Source organism: Vicia villosa, unplaced genomic scaffold, assembly GCF_029867415.1.
Source record: "Vicia villosa cultivar HV-30 ecotype Madison, WI unplaced genomic scaffold, Vvil1.0 ctg.006518F_1_1, whole genome shotgun sequence".
Lineage (NCBI taxonomy): Eukaryota > Viridiplantae > Streptophyta > Magnoliopsida > Fabales > Fabaceae > Vicia > Vicia villosa.
The window spans coordinates 1-15711 of NW_026706779.1; the positions used below are offsets into that span (position 1 = coordinate 1).

A 15711-nucleotide genomic window follows, 5' to 3' on the forward strand; every position below is an offset into this window, starting at 1 on the left:
CAACCAAATCAAAATGGCACCTGAAGACATGGAAAAAACAGCTTTCATCACCACCTGGGGCACGTTCTGCTACCGTGTTATGCCTTTTGGACTAAAGAACGCAGGGGAAACTTATCAAAGGGCCATGACTACGCTTTTCCACGACATGATGCATAAGGAAGTGGAAGTCTATGTGGACGACATGATTGCCAAATCAGAAAATGAAGAAGATCACATACAGAATCTGACAAAGTTATTTCAACGCTTACGGAAGTTTCAGCTTCGCCTGAACCCCAACAAGTGCACCTTTGGTGTCTATTCAGGAAAACTCCTTGGTTTCATTGTCAGCAAACGAGGAATTGAAGTAGATCCAGACAAAGTCAAGGCAATCCAAGAAATGCCTTCACCCAGAACCGAGAAACAAGTTAGAGGATTTCTTGGACGTCTGAATTACATCTCGAGATTCATATATCTCATGACTGCACTTGCACTCCTATTTTTTCTATGGAAAAATCAAAGTTGCGTCTGGACAGACGATTGTCAGAAAGCGTTCGACAGCATTAAGGAATATCTGCTCGAACCACCCATCTTGTCTCCTCCAGTGGAAGGAAGACCTTTGATAATGTACTTAACCGTCTTAGAAGATTCCATGGGTTTTGTCCTTGGACAGCAAGACGAGACAAAGAGAAAAGAGCATGCCATCTACTACCTGAGCAAGAAATTCACTGACTGTGAATCCCGCTACTCCATGCTCGAGAAGACGTGTTGTGCTTTGGCCTGGGCTGCCAAGCGTCTCCGCCAGTACATGATTCGACATACTACTTGTTTGATCTCTCATATGGATCCAATCAAGTACATCTTTGAGAAGCCTGCTTTAACCGGGAGAATTGCCCGTTGACAGATGTTGTTATCAGAATATGACATTGAGTATCACGCACAGAAAGCCGTGAAAGGAAGCATTCTAGCTGAGCACCTGGCTCACCACCCACTCAATGGTCATGAATCAACCAGTTTCGACTTTCCGGACGAGGACGTCATGTACCTCAAGATGAAAGATTACGACGAGCCACTACCAGACGAAGGACTTGAGATAGAATCCCAGTGGGGCTTAATCTTTGACGGAGCTGTCAATGCTTATGGACGAGGAATTGGGGCAATCATTGTTACACCTCAGGGTACCCATATTCCATTTACTGCCAGATTAACTTTCAAATGCACAAACAATGAGGCCGAATATGAAGCTTGCATCATGGGTCTCGAAGAAGCCATGGATCTAAGAATCAAACACTTGGATGTATACGGAGATTCTGCTTTGGTCATCAATCAAATCAAAGGAGAATGGGAAACACGCCAACCAGGGCTAATTCCTTACAAAGACTACGCGAGAAGAATGTTACCATTCTTCGACAGGGTAGATTTTCATCACATTCCTCGTGAAGAAAACAACTTGGCTGATGCATTAGCCACACTCTCTTCCATGATTAGGATAAATCATTGGAATGACATTCCTCGGATCGATGTTATGCGCCTGGATAGGCCCGCTCATGTGTTCACAGTAGAAGCAATCATCGACGACAAACCGTGGTATCACGACATCAAGAACTTTCTTCAAAAGCAAGAGTACCCTCTCGGGGCGTCAAAGAAAGATAGAAAGACTTTGAGAAAGTTAGCTTGTAGATTCTTCTTGAATGAAGATGTTCTGTACAAGAGAAACTTCGACATGGTTCTGCTCAGATGCGTTGACAGAAAAGAAGCAGAAATACTCATAAGAGAAATACATGAAGGTTCCTTTGGTACTCACACCAATGGACATACCATGACAAGGAAAATACTGAGAGCAGGATATTATTGGCTGACGATGGAGTCAGATTGCTACCAGTACGCAAAGAGGTGCCACAAATGCCAGGTCTACGCCGATAAAATTCATGTGCCACCATCTCTTCTGAACATACTCTCTTCCCCTTGGCCTTTCTCCATGTGGGGAATCGACATGATTGGAATGATCGAACCAAAAGCGTCCAACGGACATCGCTTCATCTTGGTAGCCATAGACTATTTCACCAAATGGGTTGAAGGAGCTTCATATGCAAACGTTACAAGACAAGTTGTCGTCAGGTTTATCAAGAATCACATCATCTGTCGCTACGGCGTTCCTAGCAAGATAATCACTGACAATGGGTCAAATTTGAATAACAAAATGATGAAGGAGCTTTGTGAAGAATTCAAGATCGAACATCACAACTCATCTCCTTACAGACCAAAGATGAATGGAGTTGTAGAAGCAGCTAATAAAAACATCAAGAAAATCATTCAGAAGATGGTCATCACTTACAAAGATTGGCATGAAATGCTCCCGTATGCTCTTCATGGTTACCGTACATCAGTACGTACTTCGACTGGAGCAACTCCTTTCTCCCTTGTATATGGCATGGAGGCAGTCCTACCTATAGAGGTTGAGATTCCATCAATGAGAGTCTTGATGGAAGCAAAATTAACAGAAGCCGAGTGGTGTCAAAGCAGATTCGATGAATTGAACTTAGTCGAAGAAAAGCGCATGACAGCTTTATGCCACGGACAGCTATATCAACAAAGAATGAAGAAAGCTTTCGACAAAAAGGTTCGACCTCGCACAATCAAAGAAGGCGACCTTGTACTCAAAAAGATTCAATCTTTTCTCATAGATTCGAGAGGGAAATGGACTCCCAATTATGACGGCCCCTACGTGGTCAAGAGAGCTTTCTCAGGAGGAGCCTTAATACTCACGACTATGGATGGAGAAGAATTCACCCGTCCTGTGAACGTCGACGCAGTCAAGAAATACTTCGCCTAAATAAACAAAAGAACAGCTCGCTAAGTTGAAAACTCGCAAAGAGCGGCTTAGGCAAAAAAGAGCGTCTCGGTGAATCGAAAACCCGAAAGGGCGATTCAGGCAAAAATTAGAGACATAAAAAATATATATTAATCAATCCCGGTAGACTTAAAACCCGAAAGGGGTAGTTTACGCAAAAGTTAGGGATATATGGCAAGTAACTGTGTCCAGGACAAACTTGATCATTCAAAATCCATAGCGGAGTATTCATCAGCAGTAGGTCATCTTCTACGAAGCACGAATACAACTCAACTCGGAGTGGAAGGGAAAGATAACGGTCGTCACGTTTCATCGTAGCCCTTTTCCCGAAAAATTACCAATTTCCAACTTTGTAAATACTCCATGGAATCAAGCATTTGGCTGATTACCATTCCATATATAATAATTTGAGCCTTGTGCTTTTCCTTTGCAATCTAGTCTTATTCAGTTTCTTGAAATGCATTTTAAGTTTAAACAGTCATTTTCTTGAAACAAATGTTTTCATAAAATAAAATGAATTTACTTGCAAAAATAAAGGTGAAATTTCTTTCTAAGGTTTACAAACAATAGGAAGAATGCAAACAGTTGCTCCGAGAACGGTTGAGACTCCGGGAACCAAGATTTCCCCATGAGGTCGCTTTGCGAACATCTCCCGATGACGGATCTTTACTTCAATTCATATTACTCATTTCGGACAGCGGACAACTGATAACCAGATATTCCCAACAGAGTTCGAACTACAAGAAGAGGACATCTTCTGATCAACAAGAATTCAAGTCGTATCATAGGATTTTATCATTGTCATAATATTCATGCATACATTACATCATAATTGCATAGTCAAGTCAGGCTTTGATCATGTGAATGCCTAAGTCATTAAGGCATGAACTCAAGTTTCCCCTGCAAGTTCCGGAGAAACTTTTTTCCTTCGAAACAACAGTTCATACACAAGGATCTCCTCAAGCAAGTCAACAAATGGTAGTCTCCCTCAAAGAGATAGTTTGTTCACTTTTGGAATTCCTCGGCCGAGAATCTCCTGCAGAGCGACATTCGACAGTCTTCTTCAGATAAGATAGTCTGCTTCACATTTTGGAATTCCCTACAGGTTTGGTATTTCCCCAGCAAGGTCAAGAGGTGCCATTCTTCATCAAAGAGAAATTCAGAATCTCCCAGCAGATCGACAAATAATTCCCCCGCGGAGTCAGCGAATGGTAGTCTTCATCTAGGAAGATAGTTCACGATCCCCAGCGGAGTCAGTGAACGATAGTCTTCGTCCAGAAGATAGTTCAGATTCCCCAACAAAGTCAGCAAATGGCAGTCTCTTTCAGCAGAAGACAGTTTGCTCACTTTCTTTCATGACAGGGTCGACAAATGGCAGTCTCTCCCAGTAGAAGACAGTTTACTCCCCTAGCAATTGGCAAATGGCAGTCTTTTCCCAAGAAAAGACAGTTTGTCTGTTAAATACTCAAGAGATCGACAAATGGCAGTTCCTTCGAACAGTTTGTCTGTTTCTGGGATGTTTAACTCCCCACAGAGTCGATGAATGGCAGTTTTCCTCTTAGGAAAACAGTTCGTTGATTCCCCAGGCATCAGTTGACGAATGGCAGTTTTCACCCCGAAAACAGTTCGTCCGCCTTCAAACAAAGTCATTAGCCCCTCAAAAGATCATGAGGCCATATGACATTCTTTCAAAGACGTCAAGTCAAAAGGGAAGATGTTGAAGTTTCTCTACAGTCGTCAAATGGCATCTTACCTCCAAACGCTGGTAAGAAGTTTGACGAGGAAACAAACCTTTGAAGTTTCTCTACAGCTGTCAAATGGCATCTTACCTCCAAGAGTTGGTAAGAAGTTTGACGAGGAAACAAACCTTTGAAGTTTCTCTACAGCCGTCAAATGGCATCTTACCTCCAAGCGCTAGTAAGAAGTTTGACGAGGAAACAAACCTTTGAAGTTTCTTTACTACCATCAAATGGCGTCTCGTCTCCAAGTGCTGATGAGAAGTTTGATGAGGAAACAAACCTTTGGAAATTTTCTCTTTATCTGAGATATTGTCCAAGCGCAACTGAGACCAGTTTCGATATTTGGACATCCGGAACGAGAGGAGGTTGTTTACCTTTTTCTAAGTATCAACACTTAGTTAAAGAAGATGGATCGCGCATCCTACATTGCCATCCATTCTCCAGAATCCACATCAAGTATTTCTACGGGAGTTTGTCTCTTCATCCCCCGCCAAGTGCGACAACGGAATCAAATCATGCAAAGATCTTATCATCTCAGGAACGCCCAAAATTCGGGCATTCTTTGATATTTAAGTCTCTTTTACGCAGGAGAGATCGAGATCTCAATCTCTCTCCCTCCAGATAAAAGAAACTTAAATAGGGGCATCTGTCATACCCTAATTTTTGACCCCCCTGAGATGACATATCTTTAGGATTTTCATCAAGTCAAAGCAAGTACCCAGAGCAACCTGACATTCAATCGAGGGTGTTCAAAGACAAGAAAACTCAGGAAAAGGATCAATCAATAGGAGGATTAGTCTCTAACACAATCATGAGACTCAAGAGCTTCATTATTTCACCTATGATTGATTAAGACACCCAGTCATCTAAACACAGAATTACTCAGATCCACAGACTAGGGTTTTGAGCCTTATCAAGGACTAAAATCAGGGATCACCTTTGGGAAACCATAAAAAGCCCCAGGGGATCATTCAAAGACATCAATCATCTTCAAATAACTCATATGACAAGATCCACTGGACATTACACCTCAATTCAAAGTCTACAGTCATCATTCTCATCTGGTCGACAATTAGGGTTTTTGACCTAATTCCCCAAGATAGTTGACTTTTTAATCAGGGCATGAATCCAAAACTCAAGACATGATTCAAGAGTCTCTACAACCTCAATATAAGCCATTTACATCATTCATTTGAGGAAAAGATCTTGTTCCTACACAAAAGCCCAAAAATTCACTTTGTCAGGAAAAGTCAACTGTGTGGGATCATCATTGACTTTTAAGGTTTTTGGTCAAAAAATGACTTTCAAAGATCAATATCATCAATATATGGATGTCAAAGTCATTTGACCAAAGAAATTCAAAGAAATTCATCAAGGAGCAAAAAGTCGGGAATTAGGGTTTTTGAGGGCATGGTGAGAACTCAAAATTTCACCTACACAACTCAAAAAACTTCCAACATGAAAGTTGTAGATCTTGCAAAATAAAACAACATCTTACAAAGGAACTTTTTTCAAAAGATCAACCATTTAAGGGTTTTGAAAATTTTGAAGTTTTAGGTCATAAACACTTAGAAATTTTTCTAAGTGTTTTAACCTAGTTTTCATCCAACTTTGGGCTCATTTTTCACAAATTTCCCAAATGATTCTGAAGAAGACATAAACTAATGATTTGAAGTAGATGTTTAGGGCTTTCCAAATTGTGTTCAACCTTCTCCAAATTCAATTTGAGCTAAGAGTTATGCTTGTTCAAAGTTGGCCTCATGAAGTAAAATTATAGGTCATGCATCATTTTTGAACTTTGAAATTTTGTGCACATGACCTCAATTATGGATGCTACACGACCCATAACATATCTGAAACAATGCCATGCATTCATTTTCACCATGCCATGATAATTGAGGAAGATTCCTAAAACAAGAACATGTGATTATGTAATGATTACATTTGTGAATTTATGGCAAATTGATGAATCACCCAAGGAATCTTCTCACCAACCAATTAGAGCTCACTTTGCATCTGAAATGTTCCCTAAGATCAGATAGAATCAATGGATGGGGGAGCTGGCTCGAAAATGCAATGATCACACTTGGATATTCTTTGAAATTTCTTCATGGCTAAGAAACCAAACTTGCTTCACTAAGCAAGCTCACTCTCTCAATCAGTACTGAACCAATTGCCTATAAATAGAGGCCTCATTCTCATTCAAAAAACACACAAAAGCAACAGAATTCTTGCTTTCTCTCTTCTTTCTCCATACTTAAGGTTTTCAAAGGTTCTTTGGCAAGAAGACTCGGATTCTTCAAACCAAAGCTCTTCCTTTGGAATTAAGTATTCAAACACATTAGGGGAGTCATTTAGAGGTGATTCAGACCTCTGAAACACTTCTGTAAGTGAGGAATCATCATCTCCACCTCTCACTTGGAGCTGTTGCAGTTGGGGTCGAGCAAGAGGTTCTAGGTACTTTTAGTCCAAGCCAAGCATCTCAACACCTTCCAGGAGGATCACTGAAGCTATCTGGATCGTTGCAACAACTCTGCAACACACTTTGATCAGAGCCAGATCTTCATTTTTCAGGTAAGTTTCCAAAGCTTCAAACTCTATGATTCGCGCATGATAAATTTAAAATGAAGTTACCAGTTGGTTTCTGCACCTTCATAGATCATTAGCCCTCAATCAATTGCATCAAAACATGCATATATAGCATTTCATGTTTAATTTCAGTTTTAGGGTTCTTAGTGTTCATGCTTGCGAATTTTATGTTACACTTAGAATAAATGAAATTAAAGGACACCATCATAATCCTCGTCCAAAAACGAGCAAAATCCATGTTTACATCTTTAAGTTTGGTTGAGAAACGAAGGAGATAGCAAATTCAAAAAAATCTGAAGCTTGAGGTTGAAGATGAAGATGGTGGCGCCATTTTTTGAATTTCCCAGACTTAAGTTTATTTTATTTTGAATGATGGGTGTGTTATCTACGAATTCATCGTAGTGTCCCAATGGTTACAGCGCGCGTCCAAAAGCCTTGCCTTGCCTTAGGTCTGGGGTTCGATCCCCCCCTCAGACCTTTTGTTCATTTTATTTTTCCAACTCATTTAATGCCTTGCTTTCACATATAATCATATGGGCTCTTTCCTTAAGCAGGCCACGCGCGTGGCCCAGTTGGTATTTGTTTTGTTTGGTAACCAAGAGGGCGTGAGTTCAACCCTTGGTGAGACCAAACCATATTTTTACTACTATTTTTCTTCCATTTTTTTATCAACTTTACACAATTATTTAACCTATCAAATAAATCCAATTTTACTTCATTTTTCACACACTTGTCATTTAATATATCTATTTTGTGAATAATAAAAAAAATCATAAAAATATTATTTATTCCTTATATTTTTATTAGGTTTAAAATAGTATGTTTTAAGTGTTTTCTTAAATACTTTAAATGTATATATTAATTTTGTTTTAACCTAATTATTTGTGTGAATAATTTTATGATAAAACCCTAATTGTTTAGGTCTTAATTAAGTAAAAAATCTTTATTTTTACCTTAATTAAGTTGACTTTTGTCAAATTCTCAAAACTGTTTTCAATCTCTGGTAAAATCAAATGATTAAGGTTTTCAAACAACAAAACCTTATATCATTTCAAATCATTTTCAAAACTGCTTTTGTAACCAGTACTATAAAGTACTGGGCCTCTAATAGAGTGTAAGTCTCAAACACCTTCTCTTCTTAGCTTGTTTTCAAAACTGTATTTTCAAAATCTTCTTTCTGTTTTCAAAACATTCTTCTGGTATTTGAAGGGAATTATTCCCGGTGAAACTCTTCAGATACCTATGTGACCTTTGTCCATCTTCACTTCTTCTGTTTTCAAAAACCATTAACTGTTTATCATATATATATATTCAACTGTTATCCACCAATTACTGTTGAGGCTCTGTACATACTTCTTCAAAGGCCTCCACTCCATCCAGGTTAGGCTTTACAAGCTTTCAATTTACAGTCTTTATTTAAATTACTGTCAAATATAAATTATGCATATATATTAGTTTAGAACTACGTTTGAGTATAAACCTTAGGACAGTTAAACTATATATATATATATTATAGGAATATGACCTAGGATTGAGAATGTCTTCCCGGTGAAGGCTCTTTCCTAATTAGAGATCTGTAGTTCAAACCCCCAAGATAAATTATTCCCGGTGAAACATCTTGGCAAAAACCTTAGAATCCAAAAATATAGGACACATCCACCCAAAGAGGAATTATTCCCGGTGAAACCTCTTACCCATTTGCTTAGAGCCAAAATAAGTTCAAAACTACATAGCTTTCTCTTGTGCTATAACAAGGACCCTCGATTAGCCTCCTCTTGGGCTTTGTACAAGGACCCACAGGCTTCTTAAAAGCATTTCCAGCTTCCTCTTGAGCTTGTATACAAGGACCCATCAGGTTTCTTATAAACATAGGAACAAGTCTTTAGTTACCTTTTAGCCTACCCTGGTGAGTTTCTTCCAATTTAAACCAGACTTTAAACAAGCTAAGTTTGTCTCAATTTTGCATTGAGTACACCTTTTGGAATGAGAGACATGGACAGTCTCTATCACCCTTATCTTCATCAATCTTCCTTAGCAGAGTCTAGGATCTATGTTTATTTTCTCCTCAGCATGAGTCAGCCTTCATCTTGGGCTTTAAACAAGAAGTCTCCACTAGATAATCTTTCTGCCAATCATTTTAACAAAAACCCCTGGAAAGGGTTAGTCTCCAAACATTCCTTTATTTTAACAAAAACCCCTGGAAAGGGTTAGCTTCCAAATCAATCCATCATTTCAATAACAAACCCCTGGAAAGGGTTAGCCTCCAACATCAGTCTTTCAAAACCAAATATTCATTCTCTTAGGAGATAATTTCCCCAAAAGAGTCAAAACCCCTGGAAAGGGTCAGCCTCCAAAAAACATGATAAAACCAGTCTTCTAACAGACAAATTCACCAGCTGAGTCAAAATCCCTGGAAAGGGTTAGCTTCCAAAGAAAAACAGTCTTTTAATAAATAAAATCTCCTCAGTAGAGTCAAAACCAACAAAAACAGTTAGCCTCAACCTTGGGCTTCATACAAGGCACCAAACAATAAAACTCCCCTGTCAAGAGTCAGCCTCAACCTTGGGCATTGTACAAGGCAGATAATAGAGTCTCCCCAGTGAGTTCTTCATCATTCAGTAGCCACAACCTTGGGCTTTGTACAAGGCAGATAAACCATATTTTCATGTGTCAAAGATTCCTAACACCTAGGATCTTTTCCCCATAGAGTCATCCATACTCAGTTTATTTAAGAGTCTGCCACAACCTTGGGCTTTGTACAAGGCAGAAAATAATGTTTTCCCTAGCTAGAGTCAGCCACAACCTTGGGCTTTGTACAAGGCACATAAAATAGAGTCATTCATTCAATTATCCTCAGCAATCAGCCACAACCTTGGGCTTTGTACAAGGCACACAAATAGAGTCTCCCTAAGTAGAGTCAGCCTCAATTCTGGGCTTTGTACAGAACACAAAAATACCCTGTAATTAATCCTCAATGGAGTCATCTCCCAGAGTCAATAATAATTAATTAATTAATCCAAAAGCCTTAAGCTTGGGCCTCATACAAGCCAGCTAAAGTCAAATCTTTCATATAGTAAACAGACATAGCTTATCTCTATAGAGAGATATTTTTACTACTCTACCACATTCAAACAAACAAACATTTCAATTTCAATTTCATTCAAAGTCTCCCATTTAGGACTCTGAAAGACATGCTCTGGCACATCCCAAGACTTGTACACTTTCCCTAATTTGGATGAGCATCTTTCTTTCATTTTAGAGGCACGATGGCTGTCATACTTGATCAACCAAGTAGACTCCCCTCTTAATGAAACATCATTTTTTTAGCTTTTCTGTCACTTTTAAATGTTTGTGGTAGAATAGTACAAATACCTCTCTGTAAAGATGATTTCATGTCTCTTTACTGTAAACAGAGATTTAATTCCAAGCTTCAACCTTGAGCTTCAAGCAAGGCACCAAAAATAATTAATTTCCCTAGTTAGTTCCCCGAACTACATTAAGCTCTGACTTCCACTAGGGATATGTAGTCATGAGGTTCACAAGGAATCTCAGCGAGCTAATAAAATACCAAAAATAGTCAGTCTGTCTATCTGTCTGTCTTTCTTTAATCAATTCAATTCCTTCTCCTAACACAAAGGAGAAACTTTCCCAATCATTAGCAGCAAACACAATCACAATGACACAGAGAAGGTTCCTGTAGAATACTACAGATATGTAGGGTGTTTAAACACTTCCCTATGTATAACCGACCCCCCGGACTCCAGAATTTCTAGTCTAGGTGAATCCCCACACTTAGCAAACTCCTAGGGTTTAGTTGAGATCTTTTTTTCCCTTTCCTACTCGTAGGACCAATAAGAAAGTTCGTGTGTTATCGTAGGAAGAACTGAAACAAAATTCATCCCACCACGGGCGCATTCTCCTTCCAAATTTCGCGTGAAGGGTTTAGCGTGCCGTCCTCCCAAGTGAAACGGGGAGGTAAAGAAAACGACATCCACAAGAACCCCGTACGGCACTCACGAGCACACTGCAACGGTAGCTCAGATGCACACCTTATCGAACAATACACATGAACGGGTTATTCCATTGGACTACACGGTCTGGGAAGACTCATGGACCACATAGTCGGAGTGGCATCCCAATCTAGCCTTCCGGCCACTTCGATTCAAGCATACGGAAATATGACGTAAAGTCAAGGTCACAAACAATACAATCAATCCAATCGTTTAACCCAAACGATGGTGTCCTCATACTTTCAAGTATAGCACACAATAACATAACACAACATTCAAGAATAATGAAGAAAATTCAATATAACAACATAATATCCACATGTTATCAGTGTCGCTCTTTACCGTAGGTGCGTCAGATATATCGAAAAATAATATTTAAACACCAAGGCCAATTTTCCTAGATAGTACACTTAATTAGCTTTCTAACGATATATGGTACGCGTCAAACGGGTACGCGAAACGGGAGTTACGAATTTTCCAAGCTGCTGAATTTTTCCTTTCCCACTCAGTGTAACCGGTTACACCAGAATCCGTAACCGGTTACGGACACGCAAAATGCCCAGATTTCCCAATTTTCAATAGCGTAACCGGTTACACCAAAACCCGTAACCGGTTACACTGTACCAGAATCATTTTTCTGCGTTTTAAAGAGTCTATGACAGTCCCAAATACTCTATAATGGATCCCCTGCACTCCCAATACAGTTCTAGTGAAATTGTATCATACAAACACATTTAGAAACATCAGTATGCAAGGATTATAGCAGAACTAACATGATTAGCATTATTGATTCATACTTCACTCACAATCCCTAAACCCCAATTGAATTCCCACATGCAAACCCCATGGTTACTAACTAGGGACTCACCTTAGAGATGAAGAAGATGATGATAGAGCTGAAAGCAAGATGGAGATGATGACAGAAGCAAGATTTGGGACAGAATCTGCTGCATGCAAGGGTAGAGCAATTGGACCAAGTTGGAAACTTTCTCCCCTTCCTCTCTTTCACGTTTCCTCCTCTTCTTTCTATCAAATTCTGGTTTTGTGTTCAATTGGTTAGAATGTCACAAAGAACCAAACAAGTCCTTATTCTCATTTAAGTGGGGAAATGTCAATATTGCCCTCACTCTTACTAATTGGCATGATTTATGTGATAAACCTATTAGCAAAAGTGTGTATCATACTTGTCCATTACTCATATCAATTTAATTTAGAATTGGTAATTGGACAATTATAATACCGGGTATTACAAATGAGTTTTTTTTAATTATTGAAAAATATTATTTTTAATTTATTTATTTATTTTAAAATATTTTACAAAATAATTTAGAAAAAATATAGTAATTTTACAAGTGTGTGTGTGTGTCTATATATATATATATATATATATATATATATATATATATATATATATATATATATATATATATATATATATATATATATATTGTTCTGGATCGGCCCAATACAATCAATTGGACCATTCCCGCCTTCGGCCCAACACACTTCAGACCACGCGTCTCCTAAATATCCGCCTTAGAAGGTGGAGTCTAATTCGGGCCAAGAACATCCTATAAATAGCCCTCTACGTACAGAGGGTAAGGTAATCTTTTTCTTACCACTAAACCCTATTACTTTGTTGTACCTTGTGAAATACATACTTACTTTGGCATCGGAGTGCCTTGTAGGTACAACGCCTTTTTTCCTTATTCGTCATCCCGAACTTCAAGCCTTCATTGTTGCTGGCCATCTGATCTGCTCGGTAAGATAAGTGGCGCCGTCTGTGGGAACTCTAGCTCCCCCGTTCCTGTTTCTTGCACCTTCTTGATCCATTCTTGCCTCCTGCAAGAACGCAGAAACCAAAGCTTTAATCAAATCATTACTCATGGCCGGTAATAACGAAGATCCCCCGTCATTAGACGCTGCAATTCTCAAGAAAAACGACATTTCCATCGTTCCCCCTTCCAGAAACACCGTTCCTCGAGACGGTGTCACACCGTCCCCTTCCCCTAAAGATCTCTAAGATGATAAATCTCATCGTTTCAAAGATACAAGCGGGAAGGACAACCACGAAGAAGGTCTGGGCAACCCTTTCCTCTCCAAAGGACAGCCTCCTCACGACCAGACCATAAACGTTGTTCTAGCTGCTCTTGCCCAGACCAATGCGCTCTTACAATAGCAAAGTAGCCGAATCGGAGCCCTCGAACAAAAGCGTCGTTCAAGAACTCCCCCCGATCGCAAAACTCATTCTCAACGCGAAGTGATCACCAAGAAACGCCCACGTTCCCCTTCTCCCAGGGAGAAGGAGAATCCCTCTTCCAAGAAAGGGTTGAGCGATCAGCGTTCCCGACACCATTCACCGTCCCCTCGGCCAAGAAGGAAATCTAGATCACCCCCGGCCAAGCACGACGACAACCGGAGGCGACGCAGGCGTAGCCAGAGCCGATCTTTTTCTCCCTCCGCCAGCGACGACGAAGAGGAACGCCATGGTCCTCTATCCACAGGCAATCTTAGAGGCTCCCCTGCCAACCGGTCTCTAAAAACACCCTCCGCTAGGGACCTACGACGGGACCACAGATCCGGACGAGCATATTGAGAACATCGACGCCCTTCTCGACTACAGAGGAGTGCCCGGTGCCATTAAATCCCGATTGTTCCCGACCACCTTGCGAAAAGGAGCCATGACCTGGTATAAAATTTTGCCCGACGAGTCCATCACGTCATGGAGGGTGCTCGGAAAACTTTTTTCCAGACATTTCACGGCCTCCCATAGACACCCCAAGTCAGAAGTCTCCTTGGAAGCCATTATCCAAGGAAAGGACGAGTCTCTACGGGCGTACATAGAAAGATTCAATAAGGAAGCCGTACAGGTATCCACCACTGCCCATATGAAGAAATTCTTGCTCGAGCGCGGCCTTCGACCACGCTCGGACTTCGCTAAAGCCATCGGAATTGAAACACCGGCCATTCTTGACGAATTATTCCTCAAAGCCCAAGCCTACATACAGTATGAGGAGAAAGAAGCCACCCACGCCGTCCGCAATTCCAGGCACGAAGAGAGTAGTAAAAATGCACGCCAAGATGAGTCTCGCCGGGGAACTGACAAAAAGAAGGATGATAAAACTAGGGACCCCAAGGACTACAAAGCGCCTGCGGGGAAATTCCGAGAGTACACCCTACTGAACGCTTCAAGGGAGCGCATCTTGAACGAATGCGCAAACGCTGAGTTTCAGACGGGTAAGGTTCGATTCCCTAAGAGCATGCCCGCCTGGCCAAATGTTGATAAATCGAAATTCTGCCGATTCCACAAAGGCCACGGGCACAACACCGAGGACTGCATCCATCTTAAGGATGCCATAGAAATATTAATCAGGGAGGGGCATCTAAAACAATATGCGAAGAAGCAGGAGGCCGCTAGAGAAGCTAAACCGATCACCAAGGAGAAGCTGGCGGAAGATAAGCCCGCCATGCAGGTGGCCATGAGCGTTACCAGGCCGGAAGATTTTTATCTCCCTGACTGGGCCAGCGCAGCAACCACTTATTCCTCCCATAGCACGTGGGAGATGTTCCCGTCTGCAATGGTTATATCCGGCGGGGGTTTCAGCAAGCTGACCGTCGGATCCGTAAAACTCAAATTTGACGAGCTAATCTCGGCCAGCGCGAACGTAGCCTCGACTTTCGACCACACCAAAGGCAGTCCTTCCTCAATATTTTTCTACAAAGAAGAGTTGCCCGAAGGAGCACCTAACGCGACCATCCCACTCCTCATCCGAGCCCGGATGGCTAATTTTGATGTGCGACGCATATTGGTGGACCATGGAAGTTCAATGACATCATGTACTCCCAATTGTTCAAAACATTGCAGCTGAACAACATTCACCTTACCCCATACGTAGGGTCGGACTTACAAGGATTCAATGGCACAGTAACCAAGCCATGGGAATTCGTGGAACTCAGAGTTTCGATCGGGTCGGCAGGGACCACCAGGGAAGTGAAAGTCTAATTTTTGGTCATCGACTGCCAAACTAATCGCAGTCCCCTCCACCGTACACCTCAAGCTCAAATACTATACGACCAAAGGACAAGTAGCAACACTCAACGGCGACATCGAAGCAGCCAGGAGGTGTTTCAAAGCCTCCGCCAAGGGCCTGAGCGCGATAAAAAACACCAGCTCAAGAGAAAACAACAACCACCGCTACTTCAAAAACCAACAAATCTATGCTCCGCATCGACACTGCCGATCTCGAGAGTCGTTTTCTGGGAGAACCCGAGCAGAGCATCAACTCAGGCGCGTCCGAAGGGATCCTCCGGCCAATTCTTGACGGAGACTGTGAACTCGTAGCCCTCAGAGAAGATCCGACCAGGGGAGTCAAGATCGGATCAGGCCTGCCAGACCTGGCCAAAAGGAAACTCAAAGCTTGCCTTCGTGAGAATGCCGACCTATTCACCTGGAGCGCTGCAGAAATGCCTGGACTTCACCCAGAAGTGGCTTGCCATCACCTGACCATCGACCCAACCTGCAAGGCCGTCGCTCAGAGGAGAAGAA

At 41.3% G+C, this 15711-nt stretch overlaps 1 protein-coding gene across 1 annotated transcript; it reads left to right on the plus strand.

Moving 5' to 3' along the window:
- The first annotated feature begins 14053 nt into the window (after nt 1-14053).
- On the plus strand, nt 14054-15034 carry LOC131643005 (uncharacterized). The gene has a single exon (XM_058913156.1). It carries the CDS (start codon nt 14054-14056, stop codon nt 15032-15034), a length of 981 nt encoding a protein of 326 aa, XP_058769139.1.
- The last annotated feature ends 677 nt before the right edge of the window (nt 15035-15711 follow it).